This window comes from Ovis canadensis, chromosome 13 (genome assembly GCF_042477335.2).
Source record: "Ovis canadensis isolate MfBH-ARS-UI-01 breed Bighorn chromosome 13, ARS-UI_OviCan_v2, whole genome shotgun sequence".
NCBI classification, from domain to species: Eukaryota; Metazoa; Chordata; class Mammalia; order Artiodactyla; family Bovidae; genus Ovis; species Ovis canadensis.
The window spans coordinates 43,020,327-43,043,823 of NC_091257.1; the positions used below are offsets into that span (position 1 = coordinate 43,020,327).

The following is a 23,497-nucleotide window of genomic DNA, read 5'->3' on the forward strand; positions in this document are numbered from 1 at the left end:
TAATAGAGAACACTTAGCTCTTAAGGTTTATGTGGAGTTTGGCATATTATAAAACCTTGAGTACTTCAGATGTTAATTTTGGAACAATAATTCTTAGGTTTCAAATGAGGTGACTTGTGCATAGAGAGAACCTCCAGGATAGGCCTCATGTAAGCAAATTGAAGGTAAGAATAGGTGACTACCTTGGGCTGGCTATACATTGTGTAAAGCAAGAATAAATGAAGATATTATAAAATATGAGATTGTTTAAACTATGAGTTAGGGTTGAGGCAGAGAGAGATAGCAGGAGTCTAGTATTAATCAGTTACCTGTTGAGGGTTTGTTTAGCCCTTTGAAGATTATTTCCCAAGACTCACAGCTAGATTTCATTTCCCTTCATTGTAAAGTTTTATTCAGTTGTAACATATACAGCAAAGTGCACACATCAGAAAGATACCATATCATACAACTTTTTCACAGTGAAACTGTCTCAAAGTAAGTATCATCCAAGTCAGGAAAGAATGTTATTAGTGCCCCGGAAATCTCTTCATGCCTCGTCAGGACAGAGCCATGGCCTTGATTTCTGCTGTCATCATTTAAAAAAACATCTTTCTTGATTGGATACATGTACTGTGAGATTCACCCATTCAAAGGGTACCCTAGTCTCTAGAATATTCAGAGCTGTGCAGTCAGCAGCACATGTAGAACATTTTCATCACCCCGAAAGAAACCTGGGGCCCATTAGCAGTCATTCCCCGTGTGAGTGAGTTTGCTCATTGTTTATTTGACTGCACCAGGTCTTAGCTGTGGCAGGCAGGATCTTCAGTCTTCTTAGTTGCAGCAGGTAGGATCTAGTTCCCTGACGGTTTTGAATCCGGGCTCCCTGCAGCTTCTTAGACACTGGACCACCAGGGAAGTCCCCCGTTGTGATTTCTTTTATTCTCATTTCTCTATCCCATTCTACATTTGATAGACATTTGAGTTGTCTCCACTTTGGGTATGAATGCTGTACATGTATTTTTTGGTGAATTATAAATTTCTCTAGGGTCTTTATGAAGTTGAGAAATGTTTGGGTATGTGTGTACTCAGAAGGTAGTGCCAAAGAGTTTTCCGAGGGCTCGTGCCAGTCCACGGTGCCACATGCGGGACTCGAGGGGTCTCGGCCCTTCCTGGAATGTCCTTGGCCACCTCCACTTCAGCTCTTGTGACGGGCTAACATGGTACCATGTTATGGTTTCACTTTGCGTTTTGCTGAGGAAAATTAAGTGGAGCATTTTTCATATGTACTTCATGGCCATTTGGATTTTAACTTTTGTGAAATCTTCTGTTCAAGATTTTACTTTTGTCCACTTTTTCCTACTGAATTCCTGGCCTTTTTCTTACTGATTTAACATAGTTCCTTATATGTTCTGGCTGAGCCCTGTGTTCAATGTACGTTATAAATACTTTTACTCTGTGGCTTGACTTTATGTTAGGTTTTCTATGCATAGAGTTAGTCGCTCAGTTGTGTCCGAGACTCTGTGTGACCCCATGAACTGTAGCCCTCCAGGCTCCTCTGTCCATGGGATTCACCAGGCAAGAATACTGCAGTGGGTTGCCGTTCCCTTCTCCATTTCTCTGTGTAGGGGAAATAATCTTATCACTAGCTCAGATATTGACATAACCTTTGTCAGCTATCTTTGCCAGATAGATTTTATAAAAAGTCATATGAATCCTAAATAATATAATCTTTGCATAGTACAGTGCCTGCACATGGGATTTGAGAGGAGAGAAATAATGTGTTTTTGTATTATTGTTAAACATTGTAGTGGTACTAGATCGCCATTTCGTTAAGACTTGGTTCATTTTTGCCATTCTCATAAGATATGTGTTAAGCATGTCAGCGTTCCCCTGAATGAGCTCGTGGGTATTGGCACCGTGTTGCTTCAATTGCAGGAAAACCCGGACCCAGTGCGTGTTAATGGGAGTCCATAGACGACCAGGTTGTAGAGCAGACAGAGGTCGACCTGTGGTAGAGATTCGTGTCACTCTGTAGGGACAGAGGCATCGAGCTCTTGTTCCTCTGAGTTACTCCCAAATCTCCACTAGGCTTAGGAGTGACTTTGAGAGGAATAATCTCTGGATACCTCTGTGGGTGTGAAAGATATCTGAGAAAACATACACTTGTGATTCTGTCATTCAGGGAGAAAGTGTCTTGGTATGCTTTGATTTGTTAACTACCCTTGTTCCTTCTAGGGCAGTAACTGACATTACATAAACTTGAGCCAAAAAGGTATGTATGGTTTTTGTCCTTTATAGAAAATTGCTTTTTGACTGACAGCCTCTCCCCTGCACCTGCCACACTCTGCTTTGGGATGAGGCTCTGCAGACCACGTTTCTCCTCCGCGAGGCTTTGTGTTAGGTTCTACCGATCATGGGCCGCATGGGAGGCAGGAGCCCCGAGGAGGGAGGGAGGCCCTGTTCCTCCGTGTTCACTACCTGTCCCCAGTGGTGGTGGCCCAGCCGCGGGCCTGCAGCCCACGGTGACACTTGGCATTCCTAGCGAAGGTGGTCCCCGCCCACAGCTTTGCCACACCTCTGTAGAACCATCGCAGCAGCATCAGCCAGTGCCCTTCTCCAGACATTTGAATCCTAGCTCTGTGGGGTCCCGCCAAGTTCCTGAGGCACCCGAGCAGCATCCAGGCCTCAAAGGTCTGATTCCGAGCTCCTCAAGCCTCTAGGTCTTTCTTCAGAGTCCCTTGTCTTTGTTTGCAGCCCTGAGACCAGTGGCTCTTCCCGTGGTTCTCATCTCTGTGACACCTGAGGGTCCCCCTCTTCCTGTCACCTCTTCAGTTCTGGTTGACAGTCTTTTCTGTTAGACTCTTTCTGTTAAATAATTGACATGCTCGGCCTCCGGACTGAACAGGCAGCCAGATTTCTGGTTCCTGCTTGAGGGGAAGTGTGATGGGTCCCCTTCCCACAGCCTTCAGCTCAGGTTGGCTTCCCTCCAGCACACGTGGACTTTGCTTCCAGATCGTGGGGTTCACCCCAAGTGTGAAGAACCAAGATGCTGGGGAAACTGGTGTTACCTCCTGTCTGGTCGTGAAGTCCTGTCCTTGGGCCCTCTCCCTTTAATTCCCTCTCTTCTCTGCCTCAGTCTCTTCAACACCTTCTCTCTGTTCATTCCTCCGCTTCCTTTTACTTACTTGGCGTCTTCCTGGCTTTGCTCTTCTCCGTAATCCATCTGGAGTCCATCATCGTCACTCCAGTTTCTCACCAGGACCGTCTTCTCTCTTCCCCGTTGTCCTCCGGTCACACTGCCCCACACATCTGGGCCTGGCTCATTCCACTGACCCCCCAGCCCGGCGTGGTGCCACTGGAGGGGATTCCCACCCCGTGTCCGGTGTCCTTGGGCGCCAAGGGAGGCCTGGAGCGCGTGCCCCACCCCCTCTCCTCTCGGGGCTGTTCTCCCCGTGACCGCTGCATCCCGATCCTCCTTCCCTTGTCATCTGGAAGGTGGCCTCACCTAGTTTTCCTCAGAGCAGGTGGAACACGGACGCAGGCCTAAGGTCTGCCGCTGCCTCCACACTCACCACCTCTTCTTACCTTACTTGGAGGAAAGGTGTATCCCCACCTGTCACAGGCTGAATCTTCCACTGACCAACCGTGCTTTCTTCCAACCTTCTAATGTGTTACATAATTTATTATCTGTCTCCCTTCTCCCCCAAGAGAACAAGGGCAGGGATTTCACATCCATTTGGTTGGCTGCATATGTGACAAGGACAGGAGGTCATCATGGGTGAGTCCAAGGATTTGGGCCTGAGCCCTGGGAGACTGGAGGTGCCTCTAACTCGGCTGGACGAGGTCAGTGATGGAGCGGATTTGGAGGGCAGCTCAGAAAGTCACTTCCAGACGTGTTAGCACACTAGACATTTGTGTGGAGCTGTTGAGTGGGCTGCAGGATGTGCACGTTTCAGAGAGGAGGTCCAGGGAGAAGTACAGATGCCCTTAGCACACAGATGACATTTTAAACCATGGGCCGCTACAGGAAGTGTCTGCACAGTGAAGCTTGAACTGAGCTCTGGGACACTCTAGCGCGTAGACCTCGGGGAGATGGAGTAAAAGCCATCAAGGAGCTGGACAGAAGCCCCAACTGTATTGAGGAGGAAAAACCAGAGGATGTCCTGTCCTGGATTCAAGTGACAAGAGTCTTTCCATGAAGGAAGCAGAGGGATCAGCCATGCCCAGTGCTGCTGGTAAGTCACCTTACAGAATTAAGAGAATTAACCACCTAAGAGAATTAACCCTTGCATGTGGAGAGTCATTCTTGACCTTGATAAGAGGGGTTTTGGTAGAGTGGGAGGAAGGGAAGCATTATTGGAAAGGGTTTGATGGAAAATAGGATGAATGGGTGAAAAAAGGAAACTACTTGTTTATGGGGATAAAGATTTATGGAGAGCAAAGTGGGTTTCTGATGAAAAAATAAATTTTGGTGCAGCTGCACATGGATGCACCTCATCAGCTAACCTGCTGACCTGCAGGTTCATCCTCGTGAATTGCAGTACAGGCCCTTCAGCTCTTACCTGGGTAGATACTGACTGTGCTGGGAGTGGGACGCTGTGCAAGGCAGCGAGGTCGTGCCTCTGTCCGGTCAGCTTGTCTCTGCTGTCTCACCAGGCAGCCTCTTGAACGAGAGATACCTGAGGGATTCCACTGACACACTTGCTTATCTCCTATCTACCGGACTCGTTTTACCTTCTTCCATTAGATGCAGAGGACCTGGGATCACTGCAGAAGATGCAGTGAAAGGCTGACTTCAGCTGTGGCCACTGCCTGCTGGCTGACCCCCATCAGGGCTTCTCTGATATTCCTCTTTTTAGAGGAATTTCATGTCTGAGCTTGTTTGAACTGGTATTTTGGGAGTAAGACCTGGCTATTTTTAATGCTTTCTACAGGAACCAGCTATTTACTTTGTGTTCTCTAGTAACCAAAATAATGACTCTTTGGGATTGCCTTGTCACAGTGTAAGGGGAGTGTGTGTGTGTGTGTGTGTGTGTGTGTGTGTGTGTGAAAAGGGAAAGTTCCATCTTCCTGTGGGTTGGTTGCTTTCAGGTGATAGAGCTTAATAGGAGACAGTAGATTTATTTCCTGAGCAGCGACATGTTTACATGTAAAAGACTTATTAACAGAAGATCCTGTTTGTTGGAAATCAGTGTTGATTATCTTTTGATAGGAGGCCCTGGTAGCTTTGCCAAGGACACACAGGCTTCGGTGTAAGATGCTGTCCTGATGGGCTCGCTTCCAGACAGACGCACTTTGAGTCCGTTCTCAGTGGCTAGCTTCCCTTTTTGGGAGGGTTAGCCCACATTGGCGGCAGATGCTTCAGCCAGGCTGTCCATCCTGGAGTGCTTTTGCCTGTCAGATTTCTAGTTCTGTGCTAGTGAGGAGGTGCAGTGTGGGTTAGGGGGCCAGGGTGCGATGGCAGCAAAGGCTCCACTAAGTCAGCCCGTTACCGCTGTGTCCCTCAGTGCAGGGCTTTGTACCTGAGGGCCCAGCGGGCTCTTGCTTTGGTGATAGGATTTGGAGGGTGAGGGAAAGAGTCTGAGCTGTGGTACAGTGAACAGCAGTGGTAGGAAAGAGGTTGAGCTGCCTGCCCATCTCCTCAGTTGGCCTGTCAGAAAGGGAGCCCTATGAGGACACAGGCAACCGATTTACATACAGCTCCCCGGAGCGGGCGTAGGCATTGATCAGTCAGACACAAACAGAATGTCCAAGAGGCAGCTGAGATCTTTTCATTTTGAAAATGCTTTAATAAGTGTTGACAACACTGTTTTGCAAAATGTAAAGGTACTATACAAATTCTTAATACAAAAAGAATAAATTAAAAGCAGATTTCTTTTTAATTCTGCAACTTTGTCTACAACATACATCTTTGTCATTGATTACAGATGAACAGAATCCAGTAAAATCATCTTACATGCTCTACAAGTCAGTTTCAGGAGCAACCTAATCCTTTCCTCCCCATTATTAAACTAGAGTCCGTTTTACACAACTTGTAATAAACTATTGACATGAATGTATATGTAAAACTTTACACCTAGTTAATTAAGCAGTAACTGGTCATTTGATAGCACCTGGATGGGGTTTGCTCTATGAAGAACTAAACTAATACTGAATGAAAACAAAGTGGAATTTGAACAGTTTCAACACTCACCTGCATATAAGAAAAGTAAAAAACCCACCTGTCTCACAACAAAGTGTGATGTAGGTGTTTTCACCAGCCTTCTGACTTAAACAGGCAGTTTCTTACACGTATCCAGAGAATCCAATAGGGACTTTATATCAGACCAGGGTTTCGTGTTTCATCTTAGTTTGCTTTAAAGAAATAGGGAAATACAAAGAGCTTGCCAGTGCTTGTGTACAATAACTGTATCACTTCCCACCACACTGATCATGAATCATGTCAGTCTCACAGGACCAACACTTTATGTACATCTTGTAGGAACACGAATGCAGCTCAACAGTAAAACCTGTTTTACTTAAACTCTGTCTTTGCTACCAGACTATAGGGATGTTTTTCTGAACTGTAATTCCACCCCCCTCCCCCACCTCTGCTCCTTTCTGCCTCCTGAATCCCAAACCCACGTGTTGAGAGAGAATTTTTGTCATTCCTTATCACCCAGCTGGGCTAAAGATCGAGTTGACTTCCAACTTGATTTCAAACTAGTGTCCATGTGTATGCCCTGTAGCCATAGAAGCTCGTCACCTCCTCTAGTTCCCTTTTTGACTTTTAACTCTGGCTCAGAGTTCAGTTTGATTATTTGTGCATCTTCTTTTGGGAGAAAGAATCTGGCCTCATAGAGACTTGTTTCCAAATGGGAAGGGAAAAAACTTGCTGTTTCTAACTCTTGACTGTCAAAAGTAAGAGCAACACTGCTCCCCCCATGTCAATCCCCAGAATCCTTTAATAACATTATCATCAATTTTATTTACCCTGCAGGGTCTACCCCCAGAGTGTTCTGTGAATATTACTCCCTTCCGCAAGCTGGTATCACCAACGCAGCCAAGGAGCCAGGCCCTGAACCGTCCTGACTGGCCCCAGCCTGCTTCGTGCCCCAGAGGAGTCCCACGGTGCTTCCCGAGCTGCAGCGGGTGAAATACCGCGGCTGTTGCGTTTTTAACCACTGAGTAAGTATCCATTCCTACCCTCCTGGTCTGGTAGAGTCTATTGTTATTCTTGGATTACATATACACTTAAAAAAAAAAACAAAAAACTTTTCTTTTTACGCTAAAACTAGCTTCAGTTCTGCTTACCCACAAATCTACAGCCAACCCAGCTCCTGTCTGGCTGTCCACTGCCTTTCCAATGGGAAGAGTCATTATAAGTGAGAAAAAAATTAATCCCACCCCCCCCCCGCCCCGCCCCGCATCTCCCCCCACTTGCGCCAGGTAAGCACAGCGTCCCGTCTCTGTGGAGACCGTGTTTGTGCCATTTGAAACAAGCCAACTCAGAGTGTGCACTTGTTAGTATTAGAAAAGTATTTCGAGGCCTTTGAAGAAACAGATGGCTTTCCAGTTGTGTACTGAGCATAGCTCAACACACATGTAAACGGGCAGCTCCCACACACCTGTTTTCTCTCTTCCTTTTTTGGTATCTGCAGACCAATGTGATAATTAAGGTAGCTGATGGTGTCACAGGCATCCGGGCCCTCTGGGAGCCGATTATTTTTTCAACCCTGCTCTGCCTGCCAGCTAGTAGACACGTGAGTACAATCTTCCTATCTAAGGGCATAGTTGGGTTCTTGGAAGAAGTGACACATTGGTCACCGGGTGCGGAGAGACGTCGGATCTGAGCTCTGTCACACAAGTGCTAACAAACAGAAAATGGGCCATGACAGGTAAATACTTTAATGGATTGTAATGTGCTTTTTTCCCTTGGCTTCCCGTAAAAAATCAAATGAAACACCTTGTGCGAAAAAATAGGATACATTTTTACTGGTTGTTTTAATGAGAGAGAACCACTTTTGGCAACCATCACCTTATGCTTCCTACAGATCCCCAGAAGAAAGCAGCTCTGTGTCTTGGACTGAGCCCCCACGCAGACTGGGGCCGAGTGGACTCTCTGTTGCTCCCTACAGGGCTGTTCTTCGTGGCCAAGCTCGTGGAGATCCAAGTCAGCAATGCTAGCTGGGGGCTCTCCAACTTGCCCATCACATTGGGTGAGTTTTCAGGCTCTCGGTGGAGAGGGAGGTGAATGTTCAGGGAAGGGTTACAGAGGGGGACACGTCACAGATGGTCGACTTCCACGTGTGGGATGTGGTAGCAGTTGAGGATTTAAGAAATTTCATTGCAGAAGGAATGTCTTCCTCTTGGGCCCTCTTAATTTTTGTGTGTGTTTTTTTTTTTAAATCTTTGGCAGCATAGAACTGATTGTGATCCTCGGATGCATCTCTGACGTGTTCAGCTTCCTGTTTCCGTTCTTCCCCTCCCCCAACAGCCACTTCTCCTAGGAAATATTTCAGCTGAATAGTCCCCTGAGGCAGCCTCTTCACAACATGCTTGGATGGCCTACAGGTGGGCCTCGGCTTCCCTAGTCTTTCTGGATCACCCTGTACTAAGTCCCTTCCCTGGTCTCTCCAGTGCCACTGGTCCACAGGAATCCATGCCAACCAGCTTCCCCGCCGGTTCCTGGCCTGGGGGCTGTCACGGAGGGGTGGGGGGGCACCAAGATGCCATTGAGGACTGGTGCCTGGCTCTCTGGGCAAGAGAGCCAGGGGACACACAGTGGGACCGGAACCTTCCAGAATGTCTCCTCAGTCAGGTTTTTTGAGGGTGAGGGGTTGTGGAGACAGGAGAAAAAAAGTGCTGAGGGCTGAAGCTGGTGCAGGGAGACAGTGTGTCTGGGTAAGGCAAATGAGAGGCAGTGAGGTGATCTCAGAATGGTGGCGAGGCGGTCAGGTGGAGGCCGGCGGGCTCACACAAGGGTCCCAGGCTTGGCTTTTTCCTGCCCGTACCACTGGACATCAGCTAGGTCTGGATAGAGGGAGGAGTCCAGGAAACAGCTGTCACCGTAGCTCCTGCAGGGACCCAAGGAGAAGAGGAGACCGTTAGTGGGGAATGACACTTTGCAGCCTGCATTCAGAAGGACGTGTTCACAGGGCCTGCGACAGTGCTGTGCACAGCAGACGCTCAGGGACTGGAAACATCCTTGCCCGTCTGTGGAGGGAGAGGGAGCGACCATGCAGCAGTCCTCGGGCTCAGGTGCATGTGGGAATCACCCGGGAACCTTCGAAACACTCCTGTCCGGGCCCCGCTAGCTTAATTGGTCTGGGTGTGCCTGTGTGGCAGGAGCTTTCGAAGCCCCCAGGTGACTCTCCGTGCAGCCAAGGCCTAGAACCTCTTGGGCTGGAGTCCTTAGGATTCTTTTCTTCTCGGGATAGTTGCTTGGTTTGTCCTCCTCAGACTCCAGGCATAACTAAGTTTACTAGATTTTTATTCTGTCCTGGTAGCACATTTGAAGTGGCAGGTTTCTCTGTAGTGAAACTGCAGTGATATTTTTGAATGGAGTCTTAAATGCTGTTTACTTGATAACATGTATTGTGTGATGATCAAAAAAGTGTTGAAAATATATAGGAAAGTGTACAGAAAGGCCGTTAAAGATTTTCAGGTACGTGTCACGATGCAGGTTGGGTGGAGGTACGGTCATCCGTGGGTACCTGGAGGCAATTGGGTCCAGGAGCCCCCTGGATCTCAAAGTCCAAGGCTGCTTGAGCCCCTGATGTACGGACAGTGGCCCCTTCATATCTGCGGTTCCTGCTCAGCAGATATGGAGGGCTGGCTGGCTGTGTATTTACTGGAAAAAATATCTGAGTGTAAGTGGACCTGTGCAGTTCACATCTGTGGTGTTCAAGGGTCAGCTGTAGTTCTTATGTATCAGGAGGCCATCACAGGGCTGTGTCAAAGCCCAGAACCATTACTCGGAATCATTCCTTGGAAAAACAGTCCTTCTGCACTCATCCTGAGCCAGCTCTTGCAGGGCAAGATGAAGATCACACCTCATCTCAGTGAATATAGGCCTGAATTTGCCCAGGAGGCTCCCAGAGGCTGGCTCAGAAAGGCAACCCTGGCACCTGAGGAGAGGGTTCCTGCCTTCCTCTCCTGTCCTGCTCCGCAGGCCCTGATGTGGGGACGGCTGACCTCCGCGCCTTGTACGGAAGCAGCCGTAGGCAGGATGGCCTGGATCACCTCTTGTGCTTTCCCTTCGTGCTGAGCTTCTACTTCTAGTAACTCCAGAGAGTTCACTTGTGCTGATTCCAAACCTGCAGGCCTCTAACCTCAGCCTTCGGTTTTGAGTAACATTCCTGTGAGTGACATTGGTCGGGGCTTCTCGGTTAGTAGGTCTGGGTGGTGTTCAGGCTGGATTTTTGAGTTTGACCTCCCAGAGCACATGCTGCTGGGGGTAGAAACACCTGTCTGGAAACAGCAAAATGTCAGAAGGGGATCTCTCCCCTTGCCCACTGCTGACCCTTCCCATGCCCAGTGCTGGGGCAGGAGGAGATGCAGACAACAGTGGGTTTAAGAGCATCTTACACACAATGTCGTATCCCAGTTTATGACTGAGAATAAGCCATTATCACCATTTTTCTGTTTGATTTTCTGTCATTTTTCTAGGAACAAGGGGATGAAGGCATTCTGGATTTTGTGAAGGTTTCTCATCTGGCTTTTTTAAAAAACCCATCAATGCGGCAAGACCCAAGGCCTCTGGGAGCATTCTGTGGCCTTTAAAGAGAGTCCTGTGCCTGGATCCCCTGAAATGTATGCTGGAGTTAATATGCTGAAAGGTGGCTTCAGAAGCAAAGTGACACCAAGGTCCTCAATTCTGGAACTGGCCATCATCACTGTCTTCAGGTGATAAGTGGCTGACTCCATCACACCCACCCTGTACACTCTCCTCCTGACACAACTGACCTTACCGTTGTGCCTGAGACTTTCCATGGCAGAAGGTGGTTGGACCCCACGTGGACATATGCTGTTTACTGGGGGGGGGGGCGCGAGCCCTCTCTCTCTGTGTTGATCTGGTGGTGCCCTCCACCAGTGTGTCCGCCCTACCCTCACTGAGGGGAGCCAAGTGGCCCAGGGGCACCAGTGGAGTCCTCTAACCCCAGTCACTGGTCAGAGATGGGCAAGTGACTGAGTGTGGACAAGTGGCTTTCTCAGTACAAGGCTGACTACTTCCTCCTGAGGAGGTGACCACCAGGGGCAGGAAGGAAAGGCAGAGATGAAAAGAGAACCGGCAAGCTCCTTGTTTGCCCTTAGCCGCGAGGCAGGTGCTATTATGCAAAACCCTCTAGTTTATAAAAGAACATGCGTACATGCTAAGTTGGTTACTGTGCCCTCCCCTCCAGGGGATCTTCCTGACCCAGGGATCGAACCCATGTCTCTTACATCTCCTGTGCTGGCAGATGGGTTCCTTACCACTAGCACCACCTGGGAAGCCCTTATAAAAGAACAGTTGGGTCCAAGTCATGTTTCTGGAAGCTGGAATAAATTAAGGTTAGCTGCTCAGTTGTGGAGAAGACACTTAAGGCTTTTCATTCACCTAAGCTCCCCATACCCTTGCTTCTCTTTTTTTCCTTCTGATAAGAATTACCTCCCTGAAGTTTCTAAGAGCTAGCCTGGGTTAGAGTTCCTGGAGGAGACCAGGTGGAACATTCCCATCTCAAAGGCACCGGAAAAGAATGGGAGTTCCTCCAAGAAGGACTTTCCTTTCCTAAATCCAGGTCTTTTACAGTGTCTGCACCTCCCCCCTTTTGAGATGAAGAGGGGTTGCCTGGGGATTGATAAAAGGTTGGTTGAGCTTTGAATGGCTTCTAGAGCTGTATTTCTGTTCTTGTAGAGACTAGGTTTGTAAGACAGGACTGTTTCTAATTCCCCAAGGAATTGGTTGCAACTTGAATGAATGAAGCCAACAGGATTTTTACTTAGTTGAATTTTTTTTTTTAACAGCGGTGACAGCCTTGGGATCCCAAGAGGACTTCAGAGTCCAAGATTCCTCTGTTTTGGGTTCTCTCCAACTTTATTCTGGATTTGGACAAAGACAGATTGTCCTTCTGGTGAGTACTTTTTTAGTTTCTGAATTAGAGTGCACTTGGTTTACATTTAAACATGTAGTTTTTCTGAGAGAAAAAACAAAAATTGGAGGGCATGGGTCAAGCACCTGATGAGAGACAACCATCTCCAGAGCCCAGGCTCCCAGATAGGAAAATGTGGTCACGGCCCAGAAGGGGCACAAGGTCACTGGCCACCTGCAAGAAAATTGAGTGTATGGAGGAAGCCCTGGTCAGGGGTCTTGACATACAGGGCACCCGGCCATCTACCAAGAAAAGGACGTATCCTTGAGAGACAGACTGTCAGACCCGAGTCCTGGCCCTCAGTTTACCTCTGAGGCTGTCGAGGATTTTCTCTGCTCTAGGAAAAACTCCACAAATGGATCCCAGTCACCTAAATGTTTTAGGAGTGCCCTCCCCCCCCCACCACCTTAGGAACTACCCCCAGCAGTTTTATGTTAAAAAACATTGTGGTCTCTCCACTTGCACATGGACTGCTCTTACTGAAGATAAACTAGAATAAGGGCGGTCACCAGGAGGAATGTTCTTGTTACACAAGATTGTTCACTTCAGGAGTCCACATCAAACAAGTGGAGTGGGATGCCTAGTTTAGTCGGTATGATAAAGCTTGCAAAAAGCTTCAAAATTCCCAAATAGCTTCACTGAAACTCACTGCAAAAGGCTAATAAAAAACTTAAAGACACAAGAGATACCTAAAGTAAGAGTAAAACTTTAACTCCTCCCACTCCCCTCTATCCTCTTGGATTCATTCCGCTTGTCCTCTGTCTGCATTCTCTCTCCACTCTGAAGAGACTGCGAGATTGTAACAAAAGCCTGTCAAGTTAGTGCTTGTACAGACACCCCTAAATCTATCCCCACCCCCTGGGGAACCACCCCACCCCCACACCCTGCGCTCTCCCAGGGTTGATGGGACTTCATGGGATTCTCCTGTAACTGCTCCCAGTTATTCCCTTCCAAAGCCAAGGGGAAACTAATAATAAAATTAATGGAAAACCTTGCGGAATCTCAGTAGCTAGTGAAGCTACACTCTAAACCCTACTTGTTCCAGAGCCTGCAGATGGGATCCTGGTCAGTCCGGCAGACAACAGCCAGGGTGAGCATCCTGACCAGAGTCAGTTCTCCCGAATCTGCCTGCCACGGCCAGCTGAGAGAGAAAGGTGAACTTTCACATCCCTCCCTTTCCAAATCCAGACACACTGATTGATCTTTTCTCTCTCAGGGGCCATTCAGGTTGGGCGAATACCACAGAAATGTAAATTGCACCTGTCTGTAGCTGAGGTCCTGCCTGATGGGTGCCAGCCCTTAGGGGGAACGGAGTCTTCCCTTTTGGTTATGGGAGTGGCTCTGGATCTGGGAGGGTGGTATCCTTGGCACCCTCTTTGGGAATGCCTCTTGCGTCCATGAGGTCTTTCAGTATGGCCAGGAATATTTATTGTTTGTCCTCCTGACAAGATATTTAAAAGGTTGTTTAAATGGCTCTATGGTCTGATATTCAGAGCCTATTGGGGATAAAGTTCCTAAGTCAAAATGGAACTGTGTACCCAGAGGGAAAGAAAAACATTGCAAAGACAAAGCTCTAAATCTGGAGCATAGGAATCTTTTGAATTCCATCATAGTCAATCTTCATGATCTAAAGAAGCAAACAGAAGATGATATAGTTGGAGGCATGGGACAGCCTGTAATGTCATTCACAGTGCAACCTGTCCTTTGTCTTATAAACCTGGTCTTTACAAAAATAGAAATGCAGGTTTAGAAGCAAATCAAAGGCCACCTATTCTATCAATCTCCAAACATACTCTTTTCACTTCAGAATGCTTGCAGACATTGTAAAAGATCTGAATTTAAGAAAGAAAAGTCCTTGAAGGAACTCCCATTTTGAGCAGGTAAGTTTAACTTACTCCAATGTCCAGAAACAGGATTTGGATAAAACAGTTCTTCTATAAACTAGCAAGTTCTGCTTTACTGTACCTGTCTCAAGGCTAAAATTTTAAAACCAAAGCTTCCCGACCTCTGCATCTGTCTGTATGTTTGTGTATGTACATGGTAGGTTTGTAATGTGTTTCTGCCTCTGATGGGTACTGTATAATCAGTTTGTAAAAAATGCATCTAATTGGCTTAAAGAAAAATGATTATCAAATGAAGTATTCTAAAACTCAGAAATTTTCAAATTCACATCATATGGGATAAATCAAGAGTTATCTTATGTTTGTTGGTTTGATCAAAGTAGGTATGTTAAATATTGATATAATGCAGACATAATTTTGATTCTACCTGTGTTTACTAGTCAAATAAGTTCATGTTATCTTGGTTATAAAATTTGTCCATAAAAAGATAAGACACTGGCTAGCTGTTTAATGGCTAGAGAAAATTTCTAATTAAACATAATTGTTAACAACGAATAAACAAACGGAGAAATACGTATTGGTCATGAGCTGTATGTTTTTCTCTGGGTAGAAGCGTTTTCCTGTTGATAAGCAGCTGCCTCTTTTGTAGCAAAGAAATGACTTCAAAACATCCTCCCTGTGTGGGGCACCCCCATCATTTCTGCACAGTGACTGAGACTCACTTCACTGGCACAGCCTAAGAACTCTGCAGAGTCCCTGCTTCTGCTGTACAGGCTGCCTCCAGGACAGGACAGAAGACTGGTGACATCACTAAAACTCAGTGAGGAGGTGACCAAGGTGCTGTCCCTGGGCCTTCTGAATCTAAGGGCCCCTGCCTTCGGAAAACAGAGGCTCACTCCCTCTGCCTCATTCTCCGCACTCTGACCCTCACATTACCCAGCAGAACCTATCAAAAAATTGCTGGTCATCTATTGTCAGTTCCTCCTCAGGTTGAAGAAACTTACGCTGAACAAGATTACAACCTGCCACTGACACCACTCGTCCACTACTTGCTGGAGAAGATGTCCACTGAAAAAGACACCAGCTGAAGGACTCCTGCTCCTCTCCTGGGAAATGACCTTTTCTGGTACTGCTCACCAGTCCCTGCACAGCTAAGCTTGAAAACCTCTGTCCCACCTACAAGGAGTCACAGGACCTGACTGGACAGCAGAGCCGTCTGCGATCTCAGCCTCAGGCTTTCCTGGCAGCAGAAGCAGATGACGTGGACAGCGGTCCCCAGACGCCGGGCCAGGCCTGCGTAACCTGATTTCTACCACTGTTCTCCTTTACTGTGAAATTCATGGCGGGGCGGGGGAGGGGGGGTTATTAACACATTATTGACCAGAGACATATCAATACACTTTTAGAGGGTGACACAATTAATATCACCGTGAGAAACTGTTAGAGCTTAAAATTGATCAAGGGTTCATTATAAAACTTGTGATCATCGTGATCACATTTTGCTCTGTTAGGTTTCTGTTCCCACCTTGTGTATAAGTGTGACATTTTAAAAAATGACACATTGCAAAATTTTGAGTGAAGAGTTTTATGCAGGTATTTCCTCTGATTGTCCAAGTGACATATATACTAGTGTCTTGAAAGATGGTAGTTCTTCAGAATATAGTTCTGATTCAGACATTTAATTAGACCAACAAGGAGACAAAAAACCTGAGTGATTGATTCTGATAAAGAAAGTGAACATGAAACTCACAGTGCTGGAGAATGCTCCTTTGCTTCTACAGAAGAGTGGATGGAAGGCAACATTGCATGAAAATTAGAAGACTTTACAGGTGTGTCAGATGTAATAACCCATAAAGTGTTAGTGACACAACAGTTTTTGGCCAGCCAGGTCACCAGCCACAAGCATTAGTTTCTGCAAAACTCCCCTGGTCAATAATGAGTTAACCAGACTCCTCCACGTACCCATTTTCTCTTCTGTTTGCCTGCTTCTGTTGCTCCCTGATCAGGAGGATAACGCCTTGCCTGTGTCTCCCGGGTGACTGACTGCCCAGGGAAGAGACCTTTCAGACTCTGGATCTGCCATTTAAAACTCCAATCTGTCCATGATGTTGGCAACTTCCTGGTCTGCCTGTAACCTGATTTTTCCCCTATCCTTAGTGCGATCATACACACCGATGTCAACTACAAAGTTAAAACTTTTGCAGCCAAGCTTCCCGGTGCCTCTTTTTACCTTTCTCTGATTAGAACTCAACTTGCCCAAGTTGACACACACATCTTGTCAACTGTAGTACCGTTGTACCCCATTTCCTTACGGTTATCTTAAATCAGACTTCAAAGGATCTCTTACCTTATGAAAAATGTTATACTAATTAGTTTTATTGTTTAGGTACACAGGACACATTGTCAACTAACTGATGATAGACCTTTTTAGGTTATTTGTATGGATGCATGTTATTAATATAATTAAGTACTCTAGAAATTGTGTGAAATTTCTAGAAATCTATCTTGGTATAATGTTATCAATCATAATTCTGGTTATCTTAAAATGCTGTGTATCACATATCTGGAGAAAAACATCTGTAAGGACACATGCACCCCAGTGTTCACTGTAACACTGTTTATAATAGCCAAGACAAGGAAGCACCCTAAATGTCTATCAACAGGGGAACAACATACACACAATGGGCTATTACTCTGCCCTTAAAAAGAGGGAAGTAATGCCATTTGCAGCAACATGGATGGACCTAGAGATTGTCACACTGAGTGAAGTAAGCCAGACAGAGAAGGAGAAATATCCTATGATATCCCTTATGTGTGGAATCTAAAATCAAATGGTAACAAATGAACTTACTTGGAAAACAGAAATAGATTCACAGACTCAGACTCACAGGTCGCCAAGGGGGCGGGATAGATAGGGAGTTTGGGATGGACACGTACACACTGTCCATCAGTGTGGACATGTACACAACATCCATCACACAATATGACCAACAAGGACCTACTGTGCTGCACAGGGAGCTCTGCTCAGTGTCACGTGGCAGCCTGGATGGGAGGGGTTTGGGGAGAATGGATACATGTAGTATATGTATGGCTGAGTCCCTTTGCTGTCCACCTGAAACTATCACAACATTGTTAATTTGAGCATTTTTAAGTTATTTACAGACAGATCTTTTACCCTAATGCTTTTGCAGAAGTGAGATTCATGGAAAGTAACCTACCATGAGCTCTTGATGGCCACATGGCTGCCCAATCACAAGGCATCAAACCTTGGGTAGAGACGTTACAACAGATGAAGGCTCCACCTACCTTCTGGTCCCTCCCCTCCTGTGCAAAAGCTGGCAATCTCAAACCAAACTGACTAGGGAGAGAAGTGGCCACCACAGAGGTAAGACTGCTTCCTCCCAAAATGTCAGATCAAGGACATTTCTTTCCATTCCTCCTTCACTCTCTGACCCTCCTTTTCTTAACTGTTACCCTGTGAAGGTTTTTTATGATTCTTCTGTCCATCCTTCTGCTTTGGAGAGAGAATGCCATTGTCCCCACATCTCAGACCACTGCAAAGGGGGACAAATCCAAACCTCCAGACGACTATTTGAATGATTAACACTATGATGCTGGTGACCACGTACTTGTGCCCATCACAGCTCCTCCCTGATTTCCAGGGCCTTGGTTTCTCTGGAGAAGCTCAGCCAGTCCCACTCCTTAGCCCGGGGGTCTGCTTTCCTGTCTCTGGTTATCGACTCAGGGAACCTTGCATCCAGGCTGTGTACAGAGAAAGCGACACAGGCAAGGGAGACCAGAATAAAGCCACCTGTGCTGTCTACAGACCCTTCCCTTTTACTGGCTTCCAGGGCTTCACCTTCCAAGTCCCGAGCCACAGACTCAACACGAATTCCCAGGCAGGAGTCAGATATCTCAAAATTTGCTTTCTTTGGCAGATCCCTCATCCCCCGGCCAAGAGCTGATGCAAAGGAGGCCACGATCAGCAATCTCTCCTTACCTCCTGAAGATACTGCAGACCCTGCTGGTAAAGCAACAGCTGCCCAATAAAAAATCTAGACTGACCAGAGTTGTTCCTGATGAGACAAGCCTCTGACAGCCTCTAGTCGAGCAAGGAGCTGTCTGTGCTGTGACCCACACCCCTGTACCTGGATTGACATTTCGCGGGAAGGGGAGACTCAGCCACAGAAGACTACTGAACAAGCCCAGCACTTTCTTAGGCCAGCAGCCCAACCAACACAGTCGTTCTCTGGGGGTCATTCTGGTTACAAGAGTAGTCACCGTAGGGTGCTGTGTTCTCTCAAAACCTTTAAATACAGCTTTGCAGCCACAGGCAGCCAAGTACATGCTCTCCCTCGAACAGAACATCAGAAAAGGAAAAGAATGACTGACTGAAAGAATGTGAACCCAATGTCATGACCTGTGAAGACCACACAGAGATTCAGCAAAAAGCCGGTAAGAACCCCAGAGCCATAGCTGGGGGTAGCCCTACTGCCTTACATTTGGATCATTTGGATGAAAAGGGGAGAACTGTTAAAAACAGCAGACCCGAAATGCAGTTGTATAGGCTAAGCTCCACGTCATCACACCGAGACTTGTCTTTACAGTTTCAGCTCCCCCAGGAATGGAATCCCCCAATCCACACGATGACGACTTCACCTGCCAGACACCTGCTGTCCCCGCCTGCCTCTTCACCTGGTGTAACTGCCTGTGCTTGCCTACACGTCTCTGCCTTTTGTGCAGCATCTCGGAGCTCCTTGCTTTCTGCTGGACTGGAAGCTCCTTGATTCACAAATCACTGAAATAAAGCCAGTAGGATCTTTCAAATTTACTCAGTTGAATTCTGTTCTTTAATACCACCTTCCTCGCAAAGGCTAAGCCCGTTTTCCGAATTCCCCCATCTGTCAGCTCAGGGCATCTGCAGCAAAAGTTGTTCTTTGTCTCTCCTTCTGTTGAGGGTTTGCCCCACCCTATTTTTCAGACTGAGCTCTAGCTCTTTCTCTACAGCAAAAAGGCACTCTCTTGTTCCCCCACACACCCCTGCTTGTTTCTACATCTGTGCTTTTGCCCTTGGAAGGGTGTTCCTCAGCCTCTGCCTGTCAAAGCCCCTGCTCCCACCCTGGGCCTTTGAAGCCAAGTTCACACAGCATCTCTAGAAATTCAGAGTTTTGAATACATAAGTGCTACAAGAGTTAGCACTGCCATCTTTTGATTGAGTAAACTTACCATTCGGAAGTGGCTTTAAAAGAAGCTGTATCATTATCTTCTTAGTTAACCCTTGAAATGCTATTAACTTAAATACTTTGTCACCCTTTAAGAATAGGAACCAGACCAAGTGTTCACATTTTTATGCCCACTGAAGCAGGGCTTTGCAAATTCCAACATGCAGGTGATTCACCCAGGGGTCCTGTTAAAATGCAGATTTGAATTCTGTAGGTCCAAGAGTCTACCTTCTAACAAACTCCTGGCTGACATGGGGGACAAGGCTTGTCTGTGGACCCCATGCTGGAATGCACAGCATTTGGTAGAGTAGACAGCTGTCACTAAAAAACACTGGGAGGAACTCATGGGTGATAGATGCTTCTAGACCAACTCAGTCTGCCCCTGGTGTTTTGAGATGTAAACTGCACGATGCTATTCTTTTCAACAAACACTGGTTACTAAAAGCAGCAAAAGATTCTACAAGTATCTGCATGTACAAAGAGCCCAGGAAGGTCTAAAACACACTTTGAGGTCTTTTTGGGGAAGGAGCGGTGGGAATATCTAACATCTAATCTATATCTAACATCAGGGATGTAGAAACAGACACATAAACATCGAGTCCCACATGTGTCTAGAGATAGGACATGAAGATGACAGCTTCCACACCACTCAGATGTTTCCCCCTGGAAATTATGATCCATACGAGCAAAGGCAACTCCCGCACCACATGTGAGATCTCCGACTCATGAGCAGGGAATGGGGAGGGCTGGAAGAACAACACGTTCCCTTACGATACCTCTATTCATCAGTACTTTGGTGGGCTGGAGACTCGGACCCATCCATAATGGGTGAGTTTTCTGTCGCTTCTCTGAACCAAGGAAAGCAGGAAAAGGAAGAGAAGAGAGGGCATGTTAAAGAGAGGAACTGACAGACATGATGAGTAGCTTATCCATACACTGCAAAGCCCAGCTGACTGCACCCAAGTGTTAGTGACAAACAGGATATTTTCAACCCCGTGCACGACTCAAAGATCACTTTGGTTTTGTTAGGAAGGCTGCCAGACTTTGGCACTTTCTCATTTTCTTATCACATCAGAGAATAGTTATTCTTCATTAATGATAATTCAACCCAATCTGATAAAAGAGCTTAAGGACCAACCAAACATTTTTTGTTTCAAATTGGTCTCGGGTCCTCACTAGCTGTGTGTGATCAAACATAGGCAGCCACCCAGACCCACTCCAGGGTAAAGGTGCTCCTAAGCTCCACAGCCTGCTGTCAGTCAAGTGGCAGTCATACATTTGGAGCAGGTGAGACTGGGTGTGACCCAGAAAATGTGGAGGAGCCGGACAGACGCCCTGAAATCAGAAAGTCCTTACTTGAGGTGAGAAGGCTTGGTCAGTGGAGGTACAGTATACACAAAAGGTCACTCTTATGGATCTGTCTCTTGAAACTCTTGGGCCCGAAGCCTTGCAGCAGCTGCCTGACCACAGGAGCTAGAGCTGGGGTGCAGATGGTACGTAAGGAAGTGTTATAAGGTGTGTAGTAAGGACAGTGGGTAGCTGCTGCCCAACAGACCAGTGAGAGTGGACAGGGAACCCTGGCAGCTGAGACTACAGGCTCTTAATTCAAGAGGAGTAAGAGGCGGCGTGGGGTGGTTCAGTGACATCATCGGAATCCCCTGGAGGGCTTATCACCACACTGACTGCCAGCGTCCTCCACCCTTGACTTAGGTTCTGACTCAGTGGGTCACTGATGGACCCGAGATGTTTGTGCATTTCTAACAGTACCCCAGGTGATGCTTATGCTGCTCGTCTGGGTACTGCATTTTAAGAACCACTGGCTTAGTGGAAAAGACAAGGCTTTGGTTTGGGGTAACGGAGTGCAGGGCTGAAATCCCAGGGTCATCCAACTGTGTAAGATGAAAAGACACTTACTTTCTCTGAGCCTCATCTATAGAACAGAAAAAAGCCTGGATACTTCCCTTACAAAGTTGCAGTAAGGATTACATAAGCTGATATAGGTTAGAAGAAGCTCCTGGTCTTCGAGTACACAGCAAGTACTCAATCTTAACCCTCCTGTCAAACACTAAGACAAAGCCTGGCTTAAAATCACTAGAGATAAATGTGCAGAAACTGAAAAATGTCTGCCAAACACAGACATCTGGTCAAACAAGTGCACTCACCTCCTCCACATTTTTGGGATTATCACCAACTTTGAAAGAGAGTAGAGAGAATCAGCTGAATAAAGAGACCATGCTGGAAGGGGTGGGGGTGACGAGGTACTAGCAGGGCCTGGGGCCTCCCCGGAGAGGAGGGAGCTTCCCAGTGCCGTCCGTCATTCCCAGGACATCGTTCTTCTGCTGACACACTCTCTGTTACTAGGATCTTATACCTGCTATCCTCTAACCCACAGAGAAGGCTGAGGAGGGTTCCAGAACCTGGGAGGGAGAATCAGAGGTCTGCCAAGGGAACTCACCCGGTCTGCCAGGTTAGGATGTGGTGGGGGCTGCTGGGGGGCGTCGCTCCAATTTCACTCGACGGTGTTGAGCTTCTCTGGCTTTGAGGTAAGGCAGCTGCGTGTGGGTGGTGCAGAAAAAACAGGGGTCAGACCCAGGGGAGTGGAGGAGCTTCCTTCCAGAGATGCTCCCAGGACCTGCTGCAGGGTCCTGATGGGAAAACATCGGCCCCTCTCCCCACATTTGGCCAATACGTTTTCTCTCCTGAGCCATTCTAGCTCCATGTGGGTCGAGCTCGCCTGGGATTCCAGGTCCCCTGCTTTGCCATTGGGAAGTGGCCACAAGGATGGTGACAGTCCCCACAGTCCTCAGAGGGGGCCCTGGGCTGACCTAGTGCAGCATGACTGATTTCTCCGGACACCAGCGAGATACGCCCCAGGGAGTTTCCACATGTGGCCCCAAGGTTAAAACTCTTCATTACACAGAATCGAGAACCTCCAGAAAGGTTCTCAGAGCTTGCAGTCTCTGCTGTTTCAGGCTTGTCATTTACCATATTTAGGACACTTCAAATGGGGCAGGGCTTTTCAGAGCTCATCCAAGTTTGACTACTAGGAGCTTATTGATAGGGACAGGATTTTCTTAGTTGGGAAAACTCACTAGGAAGCAAATCCTACTTAAATGCATCCCTTTGCTCCCTTGGGAGGCAATCTTTTTTATTAGGAAAGGTCAGATACAGCTTCCTAGAATTTTTAGCTTAAAATATGTTTCAAAAGATTTACCGAATCTGTTCAGATAAAGCAAATCTACTAGAAAAGCACTACAATTCTGACAGAATATAAACACTCCTGACCTGTCCAACCAAGGCTTCTCCTAATAGGGTCACAGGGAAACACGCTCTTTAAATGCTCAGTTCAGTCGCTCAGTTGTGTCTGACTCTTTGCAACCCCATGAACTGCAGCACTCCAGGCCTCTCTGTCCATCACCAACTCCCGGAGTTCACTCAAACTCATGTGCATCGAGTCGGTGATGCCATCCAGCCAGCTCATCCTCTGTTGTCCCCTTCTCCTCCTGCCCCCAATCCCACCCAGCATCAGAGTCTTTTCCAATGAGTCAGCTCTTCGCATGAGGTGCAATTATTCTCAAAATCCTCCTAAGAAGTTGATGGCAAATGTCACTGGGCTGATTTGACAGATGACAGAGGCATCTGAAGAAGCTTTTAGGACACTGAAGTCCATGGTTCTCTCACAATGGCTTGAACCATGTTTATTCTTGTCTCTGAAATTTGTCATTTGGCCGATGAACCTTAATACATGAGTCAGTGGGGTGCTGGGGAGAGGATGTAGGAGCCCTGTGGCCTGGTATACCCAGAAGCCGGCCGGGCCTTCCTCTTTGCCCTGCCCTTCCTAGGCCCCAAGCATCTCCTTCAGTTCCCCAAAGAGGGACCCCTCGTTTTCCTTAAGATCACTCCTCTTTCCCTGGGTTTTTGCCCTTACTTATCCTTCTTTCCAGTCCCAAGTTATATCCTGACTTGGACTTCCTTCCCTTTGTTGCTGATGTCTTACTCTGAGAATCATTTTTTATTATGTCTCAAAGTCCTCCCCTGTTTTCTTTCCTACAGCCAGGGGAATGCAGTTGCTCTCTTTTTCAAATTGGCATTATCAGGTGATTCAAGAATGAGCAGCACCCATCCACCAACTAGAAAGGTGCTCTTATCACTACAATCTCCCCCCTCTTTGTGGAAACTGAGATAACCTACACAAGCTCGTGTGTGCAGGTGCTGAGAACCCCTCAGGGATGTGGAGAAGGCAGGACACATCCTGGCTGTTGTTACCATTATTCTTTCTTGGAGATGGAGAGGGGAAAGGAATGTAACTGAAGGAGGAGGATGGTTTCTTCCATTTTTTCACTGG

At 47.1% G+C, this 23,497-nt stretch overlaps 1 protein-coding gene and 2 long non-coding RNA genes across 11 annotated transcripts in view; 2 read left to right on the forward strand and 1 right to left on the reverse strand.

The window, feature by feature from the left end:
* Positions 1-3,859: 3,859 nt before the first annotated feature.
* LOC138417421 (uncharacterized) lies at positions 3,860-7,325 on the forward strand. The gene is made up of 2 exons (XR_011248120.1): positions 3,860-4,214; positions 6,959-7,325. It is a non-coding gene; the product is annotated as an uncharacterized lncRNA (long non-coding RNA).
* Positions 7,326-7,712: 387 nt separating this feature from the next.
* On the forward strand, positions 7,713-18,761 carry LOC138417420 (uncharacterized). 3 transcript variants are annotated; one of them, XR_011248117.1, is made up of 11 exons: positions 7,713-8,177; positions 8,378-8,532; positions 10,630-10,866; positions 11,965-12,071; positions 13,135-13,243; positions 13,897-13,969; positions 14,580-14,767; positions 14,909-15,056; positions 17,122-17,315; positions 17,869-18,385; positions 18,538-18,761. It is a non-coding gene; the product is annotated as an uncharacterized lncRNA (long non-coding RNA). The 3 variants fall into 3 exon arrangements; XR_011248118.1 differs by lacking the exon at positions 8,378-8,532 and having other exon boundaries at positions 8,013-8,177; positions 14,920-15,056; XR_011248119.1 differs by lacking the exons at positions 7,713-8,177; positions 8,378-8,532; positions 10,630-10,866; ... (2 more) ...; positions 13,897-13,969; positions 14,580-14,767 and having other exon boundaries at positions 14,935-15,759.
* The window catches only part of FRMD4A (FERM domain containing 4A), a 518,054-nt gene continuing 502,482 nt past the window's right edge, over positions 7,926-23,497 (reverse strand). For 5 of the 7 annotated variants that reach the window (XM_069547510.1, XM_069547509.1, XM_069547508.1 and 2 more), the window contains exons 22-23: positions 21,608-21,704; positions 7,926-9,035 (exon numbers count right to left, since the gene is read on the reverse strand). In XM_069547510.1, the coding sequence (XP_069403611.1) occupies positions 8,933-9,035; positions 21,608-21,704 (200 nt within the window). In that variant the 3' untranslated portion in view covers positions 7,926-8,932. Of the gene's footprint in view, positions 9,036-19,883; positions 20,001-21,607; positions 21,705-23,497 lie in introns of those variants that run through there. The other 2 variants (XM_069547513.1, XM_069547516.1) reach the window with 2 other exon arrangements.